The 19181-nt window shown below is 37.8% G+C and overlaps 1 protein-coding gene across 1 annotated transcript; it reads right to left on the minus strand.

The window, feature by feature from the left end:
- Positions 1-1318: 1318 nt before the first annotated feature.
- Positions 1319-19181, minus strand: hck (HCK proto-oncogene, Src family tyrosine kinase). The gene is made up of 13 exons (XM_046055923.1): positions 18604-19181; positions 11317-11453; positions 9333-9366; positions 8542-8635; positions 8287-8382; positions 7782-7885; positions 6851-7000; positions 6258-6410; positions 5980-6162; positions 4700-4776; positions 3652-3805; positions 3197-3328; positions 1319-2427 (listed from the first exon to the last, which is right to left on the minus strand). Exons 2-13 carry the CDS (start codon positions 11443-11445, stop codon positions 2225-2227), a joined length of 1509 nt encoding a protein of 502 aa, XP_045911879.1. The 5' UTR covers positions 11446-11453; positions 18604-19181; the 3' UTR covers positions 1319-2224.

Below are 19181 nucleotides of genomic sequence, written 5' to 3' on the forward strand. Positions count from 1 at the left end.
ACACAGTTGCATTCAACCAATCATCTAACAAAATATGCAAAGGGCTTTATATAGATAAAGGAAAACACAAAAACGTCCATATCCCTATGAATTTATATATAATGAGGGGAATTGATTCCCTATTGTCGCATATCACCTCTCTTTATAAGTATTCTACCAGGTATTGTTGCTCACAGTTCTCTCTGAATGAATGATACCAAATCATGAAATTTCTAAATTATGCGAATACTTGAGAATATTCCTTTTCAGATTTTAGGATTTTGGTCCACAAAACACATGGTTATTTCCAAAATAATGCACAAAACATAATCATTTGAATCATATATTAAAATAAAAATCACAAGTCCTTCACTAGAAAAATTATAATAAAAGCTTTTACATTCAAGATACACTGAAGTTCAAAGCAGTAGATTATCTGCACAAATAAATTAGTCATCCCGAAAAAAGCAAAAAAGCAATGTGAAAAAAATATGCACTGCTTTTTCATTTAGTTCCCAAACACACGTTTATTAAACAAAAATTATAATTATTAGTTAATATGGCATCACATTAAAGACTCTTCTCCTGAATCATTGCATTTATTTGTGTACACCAGTTTATATATATACAGAGCGTGCAGAATATATTATACATGTTAATAGTAAAAGAAGAAGAAACCACTGCAAAAGGCACAATGAAGGAGTAATTATGAAACCAGCCACATTATAATGGAAAATAATAACCATGGAATATAAATAGAGGATTTAAGCATAATCAGCCGTATATCCACGTAAGTCCACAGTGTCTGCTGTCCTTTCACATTGCAAAACACTGTACCTTCAATTGAAGGGGAGTGGATAACTACAGCTTTGCTTGCTGAATTGTTGACGTAATATCAGAGATGAACACTGCACATATTTCAATGTTAACATCTGTGTTGTGGTTATACCTTCCCCTGATGGATGCACAATGTGTGCTGGAGCAACAAATCAACTACATCCAGTCTTTTCAAGTGGCTGCTCTCAGGTGGTCTACAGTCATTTGTTTGAGAATATGGCCATGTGTCTTTGTACTTGTGTAATATTATATTTTGCGTGTGAGACAGTCATGCTTTTACAAAATCATATACAGTACAGAACAGCCTCCTACATACAAGACCGTTAAAGGTGTTTGACTGTTAGGGACTGTACAAAAATTATAATAGAAAATATATATACTGAATATATAAGGGTGGTGAGGAAAGAAAAGTGGGAGGGCTACAGTATTTATCTTTTCTTATTGTTTAGGAAAATGTACTCAGAAATATTTACAGTGGACGGTCTGTTGTCCCCCCCCCCCCCCCCCCCCCCCCAGTGTTGTTTTATTTCAGCCTACCCTTGCAAATTTTTTTCACTTTTACATGTAGAGAAGATTCTGACACATGTCCAGTTTTGCCACCCACCTCAAAAAGCTAAAAGATTTAACCAAATCACATTCATCTCTAGACAGATAAACAGGTCACATGTTTTTTCCGTGCATTACCATGTGCAGCTTTATATCGCGATACAGTGATCCACATAATATGTGCTATATGTAGTAAAACAAAATCAGTCCAATAGAAGAAACAATACATTATGTGACCCGTTCTTTTGAGTGCCACTTTTCATATTAGGTGCTGCAGATGTAACTAACACACATATCTGCAAATATCATGTACTGATTACTACTGTATAGGTTCAGTGATTTACAAAACTGCTGCTGGTCTACATCCAGATGACTTACAGTCAATTTTGTGAAGATAACTATCCAGTATAACTGATGCAGCTGCAGACATCTTAGCCTGTAACCAAGCCTTCAGACCATCATCAGACAGCATCTGTTGTGCTGTGCCCCTGACCTAAGTATGAGGTAGGATTGTATTGTCATAATATTGCTGAATATATTCTATTTATATCTTGCTTTTCTTAATCTCTCTACTGCGGTCATATTACTTTGAAAGTTGTAATTCAAAGGGAGCAAATGGAATGAAAACATTTAAAATGTTAGGTAGGGTCTAGCTTTAACCCTCCCCAATAATTTTTGTACAGTCCCTTGTTACTATACATTATGTGTGCTTAAAAGAGAAAGAGAGACAGACAGAGAGCGAATGGTAAAGAGAGAGCATGTGTGTCTGTGTCTTCTGAACTGCACTGCTGCATGTAAAAACTGAACTTGCTGATGATTGGAACAGTACTGTAGGTGAAAATATGTCGGTGGATGTTAAGTCTTATGGCTGCTGCTGATACTGGCTTTCTGTGGCTGTGTAGAAATCCTCCAGGACACTCTGCAGGTAATCAAAGGTGGGACGGTCCTCAGGCTTGTTCTTCCAGCACTCCAGCATGATTTCATAGAGTTCGGTGGGACAGCTGTCCTGGCGCTGCATTCGGTAGCCCTTCTCCAGGGCACGAATCACCTCTGGGTTGGTCATCCCTGAAAACAAAAGCACATGCTTAGATTAAGAGAGGCTGGCATTAGATGACTTCGGCGGGTACACCAGCTTCGTGGCACTATGGATGGCAATGTCGGTCAGTTGTTTAATAGGTTGGTTTACCACATTGCTCAAGACTGAAATATCTCAACAACTACTTTCTCTGATGTTGGTGATCCCTACTTTTACTCCAGCAATGACGTTGACACTTTTGGTTTTGTGTTAAATATCTCAACAACTATTGGAAGGATTGCAAGTGGTACAATTTGGTTCAAACATTCACGTCGTTCTCAGGATGAATTATTTCATATTTAAACTTTGATGACTTTTCCTTTAGCGCCATCATCAGGTCAAAATTTGAATATGTCCAAAACTTTGGTTTATGGCTGTAGACTTGTCATTATTGCACCTGGAATCAAGGGCTGCCTTGAGAAAAGCTCAAATAATAATAAAGAAATGCTTAACTCTAGAGGGCTGAGGAGGTGTACTGTTGATAGTACAGATGGCCCTCCACATCCATTAAACGAGTCTTTTTATTGCTGTTGGCTTTTGTGTGTTTCCATTATGTTTCTAGCTTCAACAAAATCCAAATTCAGAACTATTTTTTATATTTTAATTGGAGTTATCTTAACACTACCCCACATTTTGGAGGGCCACAACCAAGAGAGATAATTAATGGGCAGGGTTCAGGTGTAAAAATGGGACAAAATACTAACTGCAAGTGGCATTCTGGCAAATACTATATCAAAATTGAAAAAGTGATCCACTTACCTGGGTATGGTGTGCGTCCATAGCTGATAATCTCAGTCAGTAAGATGCCAAAGGACCAGACGTCAGATTTGATGGTGAAAGAGCCGTAGTTGATGGCCTCAGGGGCTGTCCATTTGATGGGGAATTTGGCTCCTGGTAATTGTGGAAAATTGAAAATCAGTCAGAACTTAAACTGATGTTGACACCATTAGTGACAACATTAGATGGCTCGTTATGATACTGCTGAAAAGTTTCTAGCTGGTGACACGCTCAAACTCTTACATCCCCTGCTTATTCCGTAAGTCATGCAGCAAGTCATTCTGGTCTTCACTTCCTACTATTTACTCATGTTGTAATCTGACATTTTGCTGACACAACATAATTTCCCCTGAACTGATGAAACCATGACTGTTTCCCAGTTTACTAAAGCTGATGCCACCTGGCTACACAACATAGGAGTGAATATTATCTCATACCTTCCCTGGCTGTGTACTCGTTATCTTCAATGATACGAGCAAGGCCGAAGTCAGCAATTTTGCACACCAAAGCCTTATTGACCAGGATGTTGGCAGCTCTCAGGTCTCTGTGGATATAGTTCCTCTGCTCAATGTAGGCCATGCCCTCTGCAGTCTAGAGACAAAGAAGTCAGTGGAATTATCAGAATGAATAGGAAAAAAGTGAATACTAATAACACCAAATGTCAGTTTTTGAAGATTTGATAAATACATTTATTTTCTATAAATCTATGATTTTTTAGTTCAGATATGCAACACCGAGGGGCAGAATGTAAAATACAATACTACTTTTCTTTCATTGTTTAGCCTTTGCAACTTTCATTTTTTCTTTATACAAATGAAATGTGGTCACAAACCCTTCACCCCATCTCCAACGTTACTAGGACAAGTCACTGGAGTATGACCTCTTTATTACAACTATTAGATTTTGCATGTTTGATACAGACACCAACAGCGAGCACACATGGTTGTGTCTGCAGCTCTGAACTGCTACTGTTACATTCAAAGTAGTGGTGCAGGTTGGACTGGTACTGCAAGTCTGAAAGAGCAGGCACTACACCTGGCTCTGCAGCTGGATCAAATTGGCTGGGTGTTGTTTAAAGTGTTTCACATGAATGACACTGCGTTGGCTTTTATCTATTTTTCAGCATTATTACACCGTGGATAAAGTTTCAGTGTTTCTCTTGCAATCACTATTGTCTATTATTCTCTCAACGACCATGCACAAAAAATGCAGCTCTTCTTTTCCTACTGGTATAGAAAGTCAGGCATGCAAGAACAAAGATATTGTTCTAAACTAGATATTGAATGTTATAATCCCTCTGAACAGAGCAATAGACAGCTGAACTCAAGAAATTATCTAAATATTAAAATACCACCTGTGTACTACGCAATGCAGACATACAAAGGGTTCAATGATGCAAAACATAAAACAACCAAACAACCAGAGGATCTGGTTGGATAAGCTGTCATGTGTGGAATGGAGAACTAACACTAAATATGACCTTACCTGGGCAGAGAAGTCAATGAGCTTGGGGAGCTGGACACGGTTGCCCTCATCACTCTTTAAGAAGTCTAAAAGACTACCTGTGGGCACACACACAAAACACATTAACAAACATATGCTACATGTAATGCTCAATGCACTGGGTACATTCTCACCATAAAAAAATATCTGTGACATGTGGAGACCAATATTTTTGTTGTTAAATAAACCTCATGTCCACTCCTAATATTACAAATGTGTCTATGTTTCACTACTACTAATAAATGTAATGAAAGTTCATTTTCCTTGTCCATTTTGTTAGTAGTTGGTATTGGTTAAATTGTTCCCTTACAGCAGTGGTTTCCAACCAAGTACTCCCAAAGCCCAGTTGGATGAACTCAAGTACCTCTTCATGTAAACCACCCGACATGTTCCAAATGTATTTCAATTGTGTCATTTAAACTGGATGTTAACACTATCAATCATGGAAAAGTCGATGTTATAACTGACATTTGCATTTGTAATACTGTCACTTGGAGTGCCAGAAGCTGGCATGTTTCAACCATTTATTACTATTCCAATTCTTTATTACCTATACCTTTTATATTTTACATTGAGTGGTGATGGGGCAGTGGATATGACACATGCCTTTGGTGTGAGAGACCCGTTTTCAATTCCCCACTGTGACACATCCACCAATGTGTCAACTGAGCAAGACACTTAACCCCTAGTTGCTCCAGGCGTGCGACCTCTGACATACTTAGCAATTGTAAGTCGCTTTGAACAAAAGCATCAGCTAAATGAATAAATGTAATAATTCTTTGTTACTTCTTTGTTATTTCACTTATTACCGCAAGCTATCTACTTTAACTGTCATTCATTACTTTAAGTTAACTATTTCAAATGTTTATTACTTTTAGCTAACTCTTATAACTGTGTGTGTGTTAAGACTTCTCTGCTTGCTCGCTCCCTAGTTTTCATGCACTCTCAAATGCAACACTGAGTGTCTAGATGTTGCAGCTGCACAACATGCAAAAAAATACAGATAAATAAATTTTATCTTGATTTCGTTTTTTCCCCCCATCTTTCCACATACCTCCTGAAAAATGCAAAAGTACCCCCCGGGGTAGAAGTAACCCTGGCTGGGAATCACTAACTTGTTATTTTCTCAGGTTCCCCCTTCAGTTAAACAGGGTTTTAGTTTACTTGTTTGGATAAATGGACAGGTTTAAAGCAACTGAAGTTCAGCTATCAATTACTTAAATCAAAAGAACACTATGTACTACACGTGCATACACTCATACCTTTCTCCATGAACTCAGTGATAATATAGATAGGCTCCTCCTTGGTGACCACAGCATGGAGTCGGACCAGTTTGTCGTGCTGAAGAGTCTTCATCAGGTTGGCCTCAGCCATGAAGGCTTCAACTGACATGCTGCCAGGCTTCATGGTCTTCACTGCTACTTTGGTGTGCTTATTGTATGTAGCTTGAAACAAAACAAGAATTTGAATTAGAAAATGAATTGCTACCTTCCCATCTCTTTCAATAGCTGGGCTCTAAAATGATTCAGATCTATCTCACCCATCCAGACTTCTCCAAACTGGCCGGCACCGAGCCTTTTATCCATTTTGAGTGATGATCTTGGGATTTCCCAGGCGTCTTTTTCCCATGGCTTCTCAGGTTTGGGGCTCAAGCATGGGTGGGTAAGGGTTTGGCAGAGGCCATCTCCCTGCTCTGGAATAAACAGAAAAAAAGTATCTCATGATTTGTCTAGTGGTATAGAGTTTGTTATTTACAATGACACTTTGCAATATGTAAATCTTATTCGTGGAGAAAAAGATGTAATTTCAGAAATCAAGTTTCTCAAAAATAAAAACACTTTCATGCTGATACTAATACTGATAAAAACAATATGTCACTTTAAGTAACGACCTTGATAATGTTAAACATTGAATGAGGTATTACAATTGGCCAACAGAGTGTGCTGTGCATCACAATAAGTTTGGTGGTGAACTAGAGACTGAACTGCATTTACTCTTTTCTGAGACCATTAAATGAGAAACAAAAGTCAGTTACTATTACAGTCAATAACTGAACTAGACTACTAAAATGCCCAGCTGTGAGGAGGTAAAATCATTCATTGACAGTCTGAATTGGGACAACAGTGAACTCACTCTTATAATGGCTGACGAGCTCCTGCAGGGTGCTGAAGGTGTTGCGGGGAGAGATGTAGAATCCTCCGTTGTCCAGTGTACGGATCTTATAATGTTTAACTGTGTCACTAGAATGGCCATCGCTGTCCCTGACAGACAGAGAGTAGCTGCCTATGATAAAAGAGAAAGTAAACAATTACCGTGTGACCAATAGGGGATTTTTTTAATGCAGATGCAAACATTTTTTCACTGATGCTAGCTCATATTTTTAGATGACTCAACATTTGAAAATCTGAACATTTTTATGTTACAGTTTCAAATATTTCACAAAGACGTTAATTCTCGTGAGGGTAGAAAAGCTTCTGGGACTGCATACCAGCATGGCAAAATTAAAGAGGGCTCCAGCAATTTAGTCTTACACTTCCATAAATTTGTGGTACTTACAAAGTACAGATTACAAAAAGAGCATTTACAACAGAGGCCAAGTTATCCTGACTTTTACTCTCTATTAAGGATCAAGCTCCAGAAACATTGGATCCTATATTCTATATCTCTATTTTTCTAAAGCATCTTTCATTCATCTGAAATAGCTACTTATTTTGAACCTCACACCAAGTGTGTAATATAGGCTTTATGTTAAAAATACAAGCTACCACTGATACAGCCCTAAAGACATAATTGTGGTTATTTTTAACAGTTAAGTTTCAGGCTGTCAAACCTAAAAAAGTAGGTTCAAAGATGTTAAAAAGCTCTTAGAGCTGAAGCTGACTGTATTCTCAGATTATAATTCTCTGTGGATTTGTTACTAGGAATGAAGTTCACTTGTTCCTGTCCTGTTAAAAACACAGTTACTGCAGTAACTGCAGAGATGCTTTTTCTTGATTTGTCAGTTGGCTTACTTAGACGGCTCCACTAAAGGACAAATAATCTGTATTGAATGTATTTCACTCACCCTGGGTGGTCTCGCTGTCTCTGATCATGTAGGATCCCACTTTGTTCCCAGGGGCTAGCAGCTGCCTCTCAGCATCTTTCCTGCTCACACCCTTAAAGAACCACCTCAACAACAGGAAACAGATCCGTTACTACAGAAATCTCTTAACGGCTCTTCGTGTTCAAGCCTCCATTTTCTATTTATATTGTGTGCTTTGGTTCCTTATTTATTTCCACTTACAAAAATGACACCTAAATAAACAACAATTAATAGTTCCATGTTTATATACTATACAGTAGGATAGTTACTACTACTACTACTACTATTACTACTGCGGATAATCAGATACTAATAATAATGTAACTATTGAAATGTCATTTAATGTGTCAGCCTTTCTGGCCAATGGGGTTCAAATCATATTCAGAAAAAATGCGTTTTCACCGGTGAGAGATTAATAATGCGTGCAAATGTGTTTTCAATATTGCCCTTGACTTTAACCTTCGTTGGATAATATGAATACACTTACTCCTCGGCCTCCAGAGTATCTTTGGCTACATAATTACTGGGGATGAAGCCTTCCTGCCCTGTACTGATTAACTTAGCTTTCCACCACTCCCCCGATCTACAGAGAAGGAGAGAGACAAGACAAAGACCCACAACAAATGGGAATATTTCTTAGTAAACCAGGTGCTTTACATGTCCAAAAACAATTAACTTATCACTCTTATAAGTGAATCAATGAAGAATAAATGATCTTTCTCACTGTTGATATTCTACTTACTCCTCTAAGATTCGAAGCCTATCTCCCTTCTTGAAGCCCAGGTCTCCTTCATGAATGGCCTCATAGTCATACAGTGCCATGGCAATACTCTCTCCTACAGCAGCATGGCCAGAAAAAAATAACAAGATAGTTGATTATTTATGGTCATGCTATGCAGTGTAAAATATGTCCCTTTTGCAGTGTGACAGCTACAAGTGCATTTACCTTCTCAAGGATTACATGCTGAGAAATTATGGCCTGAGAAAACACCTTGCGCTTGAAAACCCCTACTGCATAAACTTAAGAAGTATTATGATGTAGCTGATATATGAGACCATGAATGTGAAAGTCAGAGAGTGTATATGACTAAAAGTATCTGTGCATGTTGTTTTTTTTAGTGGACACGGCATTTAAGTCTGAACCGTGTCTATCTTTGTTACTAACATTGTGTTTCCTGTACTCTAACTATGTAACTGACTTCCTTGTTTGCGTGATAATAATAACTGCTGGTCTTCAGTGTATTATTTGATGCCTGTGTGGTGAGACAGAGAGAGTGGCTATCACCCTGTCCCGACACCCTCACTCGTCTTCCTCTCTCTCACAAGTTGTGTTGAGCTTCGGACAGTGTTTCTCTGCGAGAGCACTGGCCAAGATGATGCAGTTTAAAGTAGTAAAACTAGTTGGCATACTCTGTGGTAAGATGTTGTGGGTTCTTTAGTTTTTGACTTTAAATCTAATGCAGAATCAAATACAGGCACTTAAGGGTTGTGTAAGTGGAGGTAGAGTAGTTTTTCAAGAAGATTGTGACTCACCATCTGAAGAGTTTGCATTGGACAGCATTTTGCTCTGCAGAGAGAAAGAGAGAGACATATGGTGGTATAAGGCTACATTCACTCCCCCCTTTATTAGGTGATTCAACGTGAGAAAAAAAACTTTCTTAAAGCTGCATTAGTACTTTTTTTAGCAGTGAAACACCCTGTAAACGCAACACTATCGCCATGTAAAGATGTTAAATTCATCTAGAATAAAACTAATGCCCGTGGAATGGAGGAAGGAAGGACTTTGTCTTATCAACTTAAATAATCAGCATGTTGTCTGCCGTTATCTTTCTTTTAGCTTTCTGGGTTTGTAGTATGTGTTCTCTTTATCAGAAATAGTCACAAGGTATAATAAGCTGAGCTGTGTGGAGACCAGACAGCAAAACAGACTATCTGCAAAATTAGACCTCTATAAGATTACTGCAAGCCGATTTAACAATTTATGTTTAAAACTTACTAGTCGCTATTTAAAAGCTACTAGTACTTATTTATTAGTTACTAGTACTTATTTATTAGTTACTAGTACTTATTTATTAGTTACTAGTAACTATTCCTTTAGCTACTAGTAGCTATTCCCGTTTTACTAGTAACAATTGATTAGATACTAGTATTAAATTTTTCGTTACTAGTAACTATTCAAATAGTTACTAGTAATCATTTCCATTTTACTAGTGTCTACTATTTAGACACTAGTGCTTATTTTTAGTTACTAGTAACTATTACATTCTTACTAGTAACAATCAAAATGTTACTATCAACAAGCCATTTTACTGGTCATTAATAAATGATTAGTAACCAAAGAAAATTCACTTGTAAGAAATCAAATGTTAATAGTATCTTTTGGAATAGTTACAAGTAACTAATAAATAAGTACTAGAAGCTTTTAAAAGGCGACTAGTAAGTTTTAAGGAATAAATGCTAAAACGGCTAGCCATAGTGAGATACACTGTGCAAGAACAGTGTGAGTTGAGGGATATCTTAGGTGTTGCTTATTTCTCAAGCTCTGATCACACCGTGATCAATAGTCTACAGTGCTCTGGTTCTGCTTCTGTCACTTCCTCTTTCTTCATTGAGGGTGAGAGAGATGTTGCAGTCAGCACACAGGAAGTAGCCAGAGGAACCACACTTAACACGCAGCAGCACTGCTCCTTTACAAATGGCACAGATCAAAGTCTGGCCAGTATGCAAACTCATACCAAGTCAAAGGAACAGGTTCACTATATCTCGGCATACATCTGTCCTCATCTGAAAGGCACAGGAAAACTGTCTCCTATTAGTTGTGGTAGTAAATAGTGAAACTGCGTTACCTCGTCATACTTTCACTGTTTCCGACACCATTCACTGCATTTGACACCTTTCATCTTCCTCATTCTTTAATTAGAACCAGGGCACTGCAGATGTATGTGCCCATTTTTCTTTTGCAAAAAGAAAGCTTTTTTGTCAGATACATTATGGCTAAAGATCTAAATTCATGTTAAAGTACCATATTTATTTCCATTTGATACTATTTTATACTTCTACTCCACCATATTTCAGATCAACAACTTACAACGCATTCTTTATGATTAAAAAGCAATGGTTGTGGCTTGTGACCCCTGTGTAGTAGGGGCACCTTGTAACATTTCCCCAAACATAAAAGTTCATAGAAGCAGAATTAATCATCTCAGGACCACTTATCTTGTGACCGTTTGGAGGGAATCTAACCCCTTAGTTGTAAACCACTGGACCCAACAGTCACAGGGACTATTTTCCTGCATAACGAGTACTTTCACTTTTCATATTTTAAGTGTATTGTGTTGATGATACTTCTGTCCTGAAGTAAATGATCCACACACTTCTTCCACCAACGGGTATGTCATAGTTAGTTGTAGATGCTGTATTAGAATGGGGCATTTTTAAGGAAGCGAAGTGTAAATCATTACTTCTCGTTAAGTTGCCTAGTGATAAACACCAACTAGCCACCAACATTACTGCTTACAGCTTTGCTCCCAGAGTTTCCTGCAGTGGGGTCTTTGACATAGTGGGCCGTCTGTGCGCGGTTCTGCAGCTCGTCGTTACCCGTCCCTTTGCTGGGAGGCTCCTCCTTCTTTGAGCCCACGCAGCCCATGATGTCTTCTGCAAGGAGGAAAACAGAGGAGAAACAGCAAGACATGAAGGCTGTGGATACCAGCAGGAAAACGGCATTGGGATGTTGAATGTAATACTCAGGCCTAGTTTTCTTAGTCCTTAAGTAACTTGATATGCTTCTACAATATTAGTAGCAAGTTGAAAGACTTAATAAATGAACAATTCAACAATTAAATGACCTTTAAATACCAGAAAGAGCACTATGCTAGTCAAATATTATGTGTTAAACCATACTAGGAGTAAATAAATAACCAGTTCCTTCCTTGTACTGTAGATCTATATGTATGTGGAATCTGGTGTTTGTGATCGTTAATTCTGGTGTCATTACAACAAACATCGCAGGTCACTATTGCGCTATTGAAGGCACTAGTAGACTGTTTATTTTTTTTAAAATAGCTTCAGTTAAGAGATAGAATCATTTTTATTTTTTAGAAAACTGATGACTAGAGTACTGAACAAAATAAGTTATTGTGGACTGTGTTTAACTAGCTACAAGAAAGGTATGACAATGGTAAATATCAGTCAAAATGTTCTTGGTTAACAAAATTGTGACAAAAGGGGGTCATCATCTTTCTGACATGATCATGGAGATAATGATCCAGAATAAATTAGAGTTCACCTTATCCTTAGACTGAAGGATATGAAATCTACAGTCACGGTGAGGTTTACCCTAACCTGTCTAAACTTAGTTGTGGTAGTTATATCTGCCAATTTCAAAGAAGACGTATTTATGTATTTGTGTATTTATGTTCCAAGTTCCAAGATGTACTTTCTGCTTGGTCCTTGTCCTTCCATATCAGTTTGTCTTAGCTTTGATGATGAGTGAAATAAATTAGTTATATGATATAATATGATAATAGAATTAATGTTTTTGCTTCAATAGCCACTACTAGCATAACACAACCGAATCTCTGAATTGTAGGCACCAGGTTTTGACAAGGAAGAAAAATAAGTGGAATATAGAAGATATATAGAATATATATATTTTCTATATATCTGGTTCTGCTGCTTCAATTCTGATAATTTCTTTTTAAAACCTGTCCATCATGAGTCTGAATATGCTATTATAAGTATTCTCTAAATAAAATAAAGTTACTCTTTAAATTATAAAAATATTCAACACTAAGAATGTTATAGAGTTAACCAATTTTGCTAAGCTTGGTGAAATAATTATTGGTACCTTTAAGTAACAATAGAAAATAATGCAGTTTTAGAGTTGGAAACCTCTCTGTGACACATGCTAATCTATGTAACACAGAGGTGAGACATTATCTGTCTCAGCTGGCTGTTACTGTAAATGTACTTAAAATGCCTCTATTACTGGGGAAGAAGGCGTGAAAATGACACATCACATGATCTTGTTAGATGTTCTTCACTACACGGGGAAGACTGAGAAGACAAAAATGCCTTATAGCTTACACAGTCAGTTTACTGTTCCTTATTCTGACTTAATTGTTTTTACAACAGCTGCAATACTGTTTTTATTTGTATGTATTAGTTAGTTTATTAAATCTTCCAAAAATGAACACCGCAAGGCCTATCTATCTAATGCGGCAATAAAAATATGTCCACACGAGTCCCCTTATTTATCTGTAACATCAGTCATTTCTCCGTGTGTTTGTGTTGTGTTTGTACATGTACGTGTGTGTATTTCAGACCTGACAACAGAATGAAAAAACACTGAATTTCCCCATGTGGGATAAATAAAGTATGTCTTCTTCTTCTTTGTTTTCTTTTTGCATCATACCTTATCTGCATGTGTGTCTCCGCATGCAAATGTGTATTCAGTTATATGGAAAGAGGTTTAACAGGCATGAGAACAAAGAGGCAGTCTGTGATGGCAGATTAAGCTCACATACACAAATGGAGAGGAAAGAACGGAGACAAGAGTTATAGATTAGAGTTATAGTCTAGATTATTGCACTGAACAAATTAAGTAATGTGTATTATGAGCACTACATAGTAGCGCCCTGTTGCCATGCAAACAGATCTACTATGATTTTAGTGGTCAAAACTACCAAAAATGAGGACTCTGATATCCTAAGCAGATACACCAACACTAACAAAATGTTGTGAACATATCTTGATCCGTTCTACATCATATATCAACAGTACAGTCTATACCGTAACAATTACCATACTGCCCTGTACAGTGGTAAGCAATGGAAAATGTTTCATCTAGACACAGGAAGTTCTGGTATTCTTGAGGTCAAAATATGTGATGTTAACGTATTTGGTTCCTTTTTCGTCTCTGTTCCAAACATTGTTCCTCTTTAGATGTCTAATCAAAGAAGGGTCAGGTTTCATTTTGGACAGTTTTGACTTCTATTTAAAACCCATATCATCATTTTTTTGTTTTTTTTGTTTTTTTCCAAAACGGAGGTCAAGATGAGAATACAGTTGAGATGAGTTACAGTTACACATTGCCCTAATTTGGCTTTGTAAAAATGCAGCTGTCATTCATCAGTTCCTGTAGAGCAAATTACACAGGCAGCACTTGGTACAAACAGGACAACAAATGCTTTAACAAACATCCATTGGGTCATGAAGACCAAAACAAAAGCTGAATGCGCATGAAAACTTCATAAAGCTTCAGACTGGGATGTTGGTACTAGCAGTACTGACAACCCTTAACTTTATAATAATATCATTTTGCTGATGACATAAGTGAGGAAATAAACTTATTAGCTTTTTGCAGAGAGTTAGATGACACTGCTTATATGTCTGTGTGCTAAATTAAAGCTAGAGCCAACAGACAGTAAGCTTAACTGGAATCAGTGGGAAACCTGGCTCGGTCCATAAATCCACTAAACAGCATTGCTAAAGCTTTGACGACACTACAGGAAATCACTGCTCCCACAAAGAAATAGTTTCAGCATTTAACCTCTACAACTAATTGTTCTTCCATCCATCCATCCATCATCAACCGCTTATCCTGCGTACAGGGTTGCGGGGGGCTGGAACCAATCCCAGCTGACTGTATGGATTAAATAAATAACTAAAACATGTTACACGTGCTGGTAGGCTGATTTATTAACCACTGGACAGAGCCAGGCCAGCTGTTTCCTCCTGCTTCTACACTTCGTGCTAAGCTAATAGCTTGCTGGCCCTAGCTTCATATTCAGCATACTGACATGTGAGTGGCATCAATCTTGTCATCGAACACCCAGGAAGATGTTTCACAAATTGTCAAACTTCAACAGTTCAGATGAGTTAAAAACTTCCGTAGTGACATATTTGTGGGCAGGTAGCAACATGTTCCATGACATAAACCTGTCTTCAGAATTCACCTGCATACAGTAGGTCAGCACAATTAAACGCCACACCGCACCTATTTTCATGAGTTCTCTCACACCCACAGGCATATGACCGAGGCAAGACCGTAGAACATCTGTCCTTTAAGTGTAACCCACTGCTCTGCACATATCCCTCCTGCTACTCAACTAAGATAACTGAAACCTTGAACTAGGCAATTCTCACACCTCCAGCTCTCTTCTAAGGGTTTCCAAAGTGGAAACATGAACATATAATCAGACAGTCATGAATAATACGCAGCTTGTCACACCTTTTTCTTGCTTATCAGCTGGTGGGTTATGGGAGCGTAAACTAACATGAGCAGCGGTGGTCACATATGGGTCTCTTCTGGGCTCAACACCACCAGCACAGAATGATGCTGCTCTTTTACTGCTGCTGCTCACATTGCAATAGTTTGTGTCATCTTCATGATGATGAGTGGCTTTATTATCTACAGCTGAAGTTTCACAAAAAGTGTTTTGCATATTAGACCTAAATGATAAAACTTAGATGCTAACTTGGTAAATTAATATTTGTATGCCACCTTTAGCTTCACCCCCCCTTTGTTGGGGATATGAAAGATAAATCTATGAGAAATTACTTATGTCTTGACTACGCTGGCACTTTCAGTTCTGTGCTTTTGTGCTTACGGTCCAGACCACATCGTCCCTAAAAATAGACTTTTCATCAGTAGGACCCACATGAATAATGGTGATGTGTTTTCTTGCCTCTTGCTCTTTACCATCAGTCTGTTGAATCACATTTCACAACAATGTCAAAAGAAAGACGGAAATTGGAGGAAATCCCAAATCTCTTGTTGGGACAGAATGAACTGTGTCTTGTATAAATTCAGATCATAGAATAATGATGTGACTCATGTCTAAATACAAGGCCAGTTACTTTAGCTAAGCACAAAGACTGGAAACAGACGGAAACAGCTAGCCTGGAGGTTTCCAAAGTTAACAAAATGTACATACCAGCATCTCTACAACATAACACTTAATCCATTTTTTATTTAGTCTATGTGATAACAACGCAGTTTTATGTGTCGGACTATTGCTTGGCCAATGGCAGTGACTTGCTGGAGTCTCAGATTATCGCCTGGCAACCCACAGGACAAGCGATAACATGTTAATTTAACTCAGGAGGAAAGTGAAGCCAAAAGCAAGACCGTGTTATATCTGCTAACAGCAGCAAAGTGGTCACAGGTAATTAATTAATTCATTTGCCTTCATTTGCAAAGATACTCTTAAAGCTGGGGTAGGCAATTTATTTCCGAAACACTTTCTGTTTAATGTATTTTATACTTGTGAAATTCTCTTTACATCCTGACAGCAATACATCAAATGCTTTGATCCCAAAAAGAAAAGAATATGGTATCTGTCACATGCTAAAATATATTCTAACAGGCCCACAAGTGGAAAAAAAGCCATAAAGTTGACAAACATACTCAGTAATGTCAGTTACACAGCATCTAAAGATTGTTAACATTAGACACCATTTTTTTTAGAATTAAATGTTGATAAAAGTTTGCGTCTAACCCCTTGATCACAAGCTCAAATTGCAATCATATTGTAAAAATATGAAGACTTCAAGTTAAGAACTTCATTTACATAGTATCATGATTGTTAAGAGTTTAGCCCAAAATATTCAAGTACCTCTCCACCATTGCAAAATATCAATCAAAAAAATAACACTTACGTCCCTCCTGTCATACTGTAACTCTAAAGTTGGCGTTTATGTAAAGCCTTGTTCGGGATGGTCAAATTATATCACACCATGCAAATGTGTACCACTGCAAACATCAGGTTGGGTGGTCATAAATCTACATGACCTTAAGAGAGACAAGCACGGGCTTTCAGGCATGTGGATAAAGTGTGTATTGATGCCTTGTTGATATCAGCTCACATTATAACAATCGGGCACAAACATGTCTAAACATCCATTTAAGCATTATAGACTCATCTTTATTCTACTTGCACTAGTTGCTCACTATGTCTATCTGCACCTTACACCTGTCCACGCAGTGAGCAGGTACCCGGCTAGTTCAGTCCTTGACTGGCAGTTCAACTGAATGTCTCAAATGCATTATGGCCTTGTTTATGATAGATCCCATGTATTATCCTTCCAACAAACTAGTTTGCCACAGGAACACACGAGCCAGGAGAGAAGACAGGAATAATTAATGTGTGTTCTGTTGTGAGGCATGATCTTTTCCACGGTTTTTTAGGGCTGTGAAAAGCTGCCAGGCTGTGTGTGTACCTGTTTGGGACTGCCTCAGGCCATAACAACATCACCTGCCAGCCTGGCACGCAACCAACAGGACATTAGACAGATATAACGAGAGGAAGAAAAAAGGAATATGTTCTCACTGCCCCAAGGTACTACTTGCCACTTGCATTGTGTACTCACAAGTTACTTCCATCTCAGCATGCTCAGGTGTCTTTGTACAAGATGTACTGCATGACATGACACTTTGGAGACAGGCCATATATACAAGCTGAGACTGATATCTAAAATGTACAAACTTTGTATATTAACATTATCCAATGTTTGTATATTTTAAAACTTATTTATAGTTTGGCATAGTAAAGTATATAGTATGTATAGTTCGTACGTATGTATTGCATGTGCCAAACATAATGTCGGTTGTATGAAATCTGCATGACAACAATCAAAGATCAGAGCTGAAACAATGAATTGATCAACAGAGAATTTATCTGCAACTATTCTGATCTTTGAGTTTTGGACTGTTGGTTACACAAAACAAGACATCTGAAAACATTTTTATTGTACATATTCTTGCAGAGTTTGGTTTTTCATTAAGGAAGTTGGTTTTGATTCACTCAACATTCTGCTTCTTTGTCAAACTAAGAAACGCTCGAGCAACCAACCAGGACTGTGAATGTGTGACTTGTGTCATTTGAAAATTCTGGGTAATAACCCTTTACTTTTCTGTTTACAACATTTCGTGGAAAAAAAGAAGGATGGTGTGCCTGCTGCAGTACTAATCCAAGATAGATGCTAGATGGGGAATTTAACAATGACCACCAGTATGATGTAATATCGGCATTTCTTCAGTGTACATAACACACTAATATTTCCTGCAGGAAAAGTTTCTTGGTAAGAGTCCAAAAAACTATTCTCTTAATGGACTATTAAGAGCACAAACACTTCATACACATAAGGTGTATTAACAGTTCAATTAAGTTCAATTCAACATGTATAGATACGCCAATTCATAACAGAAGTCATTGCACTTCTGGTATATCATTACAGTCTAGACATTACAGCAGATCTGCTTTTATCATTTTTGGGTGCTGTCTATGATTTTAAGCTTCAAAAATAAAAGTAAATGGAAGGACACAGAACAGAACAGAAACTAATCTGGTTTCTGGTTTCTGGTTAAGTCTAGATGGACAGTCTAAAAATAACTGACACACGCAAGCATGCACACACACACACACACACACACACACACACACACACAGAGTTAAAGCACTTACTAAAGTTAAGGAAATGCGTATAAAATTAATAAATAAATGCGAGCAGCACTGTGATAAAATTGTGTTCAACATTTGACCACTTTCGCACAGTTAACATATTTTTTGTGGACAGTTACTTCTCTAGGTGGTGGTTGTTTCAACTCAAATACCTTGAAGTTCCTCTTTTTGGAACTGAGGATCCTTGTTTAAAACTTTGTCAAAGCATAACTTTCATATTCTTCCCTAAATGTGTCAGAGTCAATACATTCACAGCCCATCATCTTTTCTAACAGGCATCTTTCAGACGGTTTGGCTGCTTCCTTACCACACTAGCAAACACAGCTCAAGAGGACACTTACCGCGCTTCAACCAATCACTTCGGTTTTTCCTTCTGTAGTTGTATATGTTCTTCTAGATTCGGGTGACCGTTCAAAGAATATTCCTCATTTCTTTTATGTAGGTTCCATCCCTTTTCGGTCGCTTTTTATTTTGGGATAGATTGCAGATGCGGACGGGGTGGCAGAGCGTAGCGCACTGGACTTGTACGAGGAAGTTTGATCTCACTGAGTTGGTGAAAAGAGGAACAAGCTCACATCGATCGTACTCGTGTTCACTGGCTGAAATAGCAGGCACTCGCTTTTTTTCAGCTGCTTCTTCGGTGATATGCTACTTTGATAGAATAGAGAAATTAAGCTGTCTCTGCGTCAAAACGCAAAATAAAGAATAAATACTCACTGTCTGGAGGTCATAGTCACCTACTTTTTTGTCTGCTGTTGCATTAAATCATTGGATGTCATAAATATGTAAGGGACATTTCTTCCCTAATCAAAAACATGTGTGCCAAAACATTCAACTGTGAAGCCTAATTTAGTCTCTGCTGGTATCATGAAGATGGATAGAGGGAAGAATGGATAAATGGATGGATGCCATGGATGGG

This window comes from Micropterus dolomieu, linkage group LG08, assembly GCF_021292245.1.
Source record: "Micropterus dolomieu isolate WLL.071019.BEF.003 ecotype Adirondacks linkage group LG08, ASM2129224v1, whole genome shotgun sequence".
Lineage (NCBI taxonomy): Eukaryota > Metazoa > Chordata > Actinopteri > Centrarchiformes > Centrarchidae > Micropterus > Micropterus dolomieu.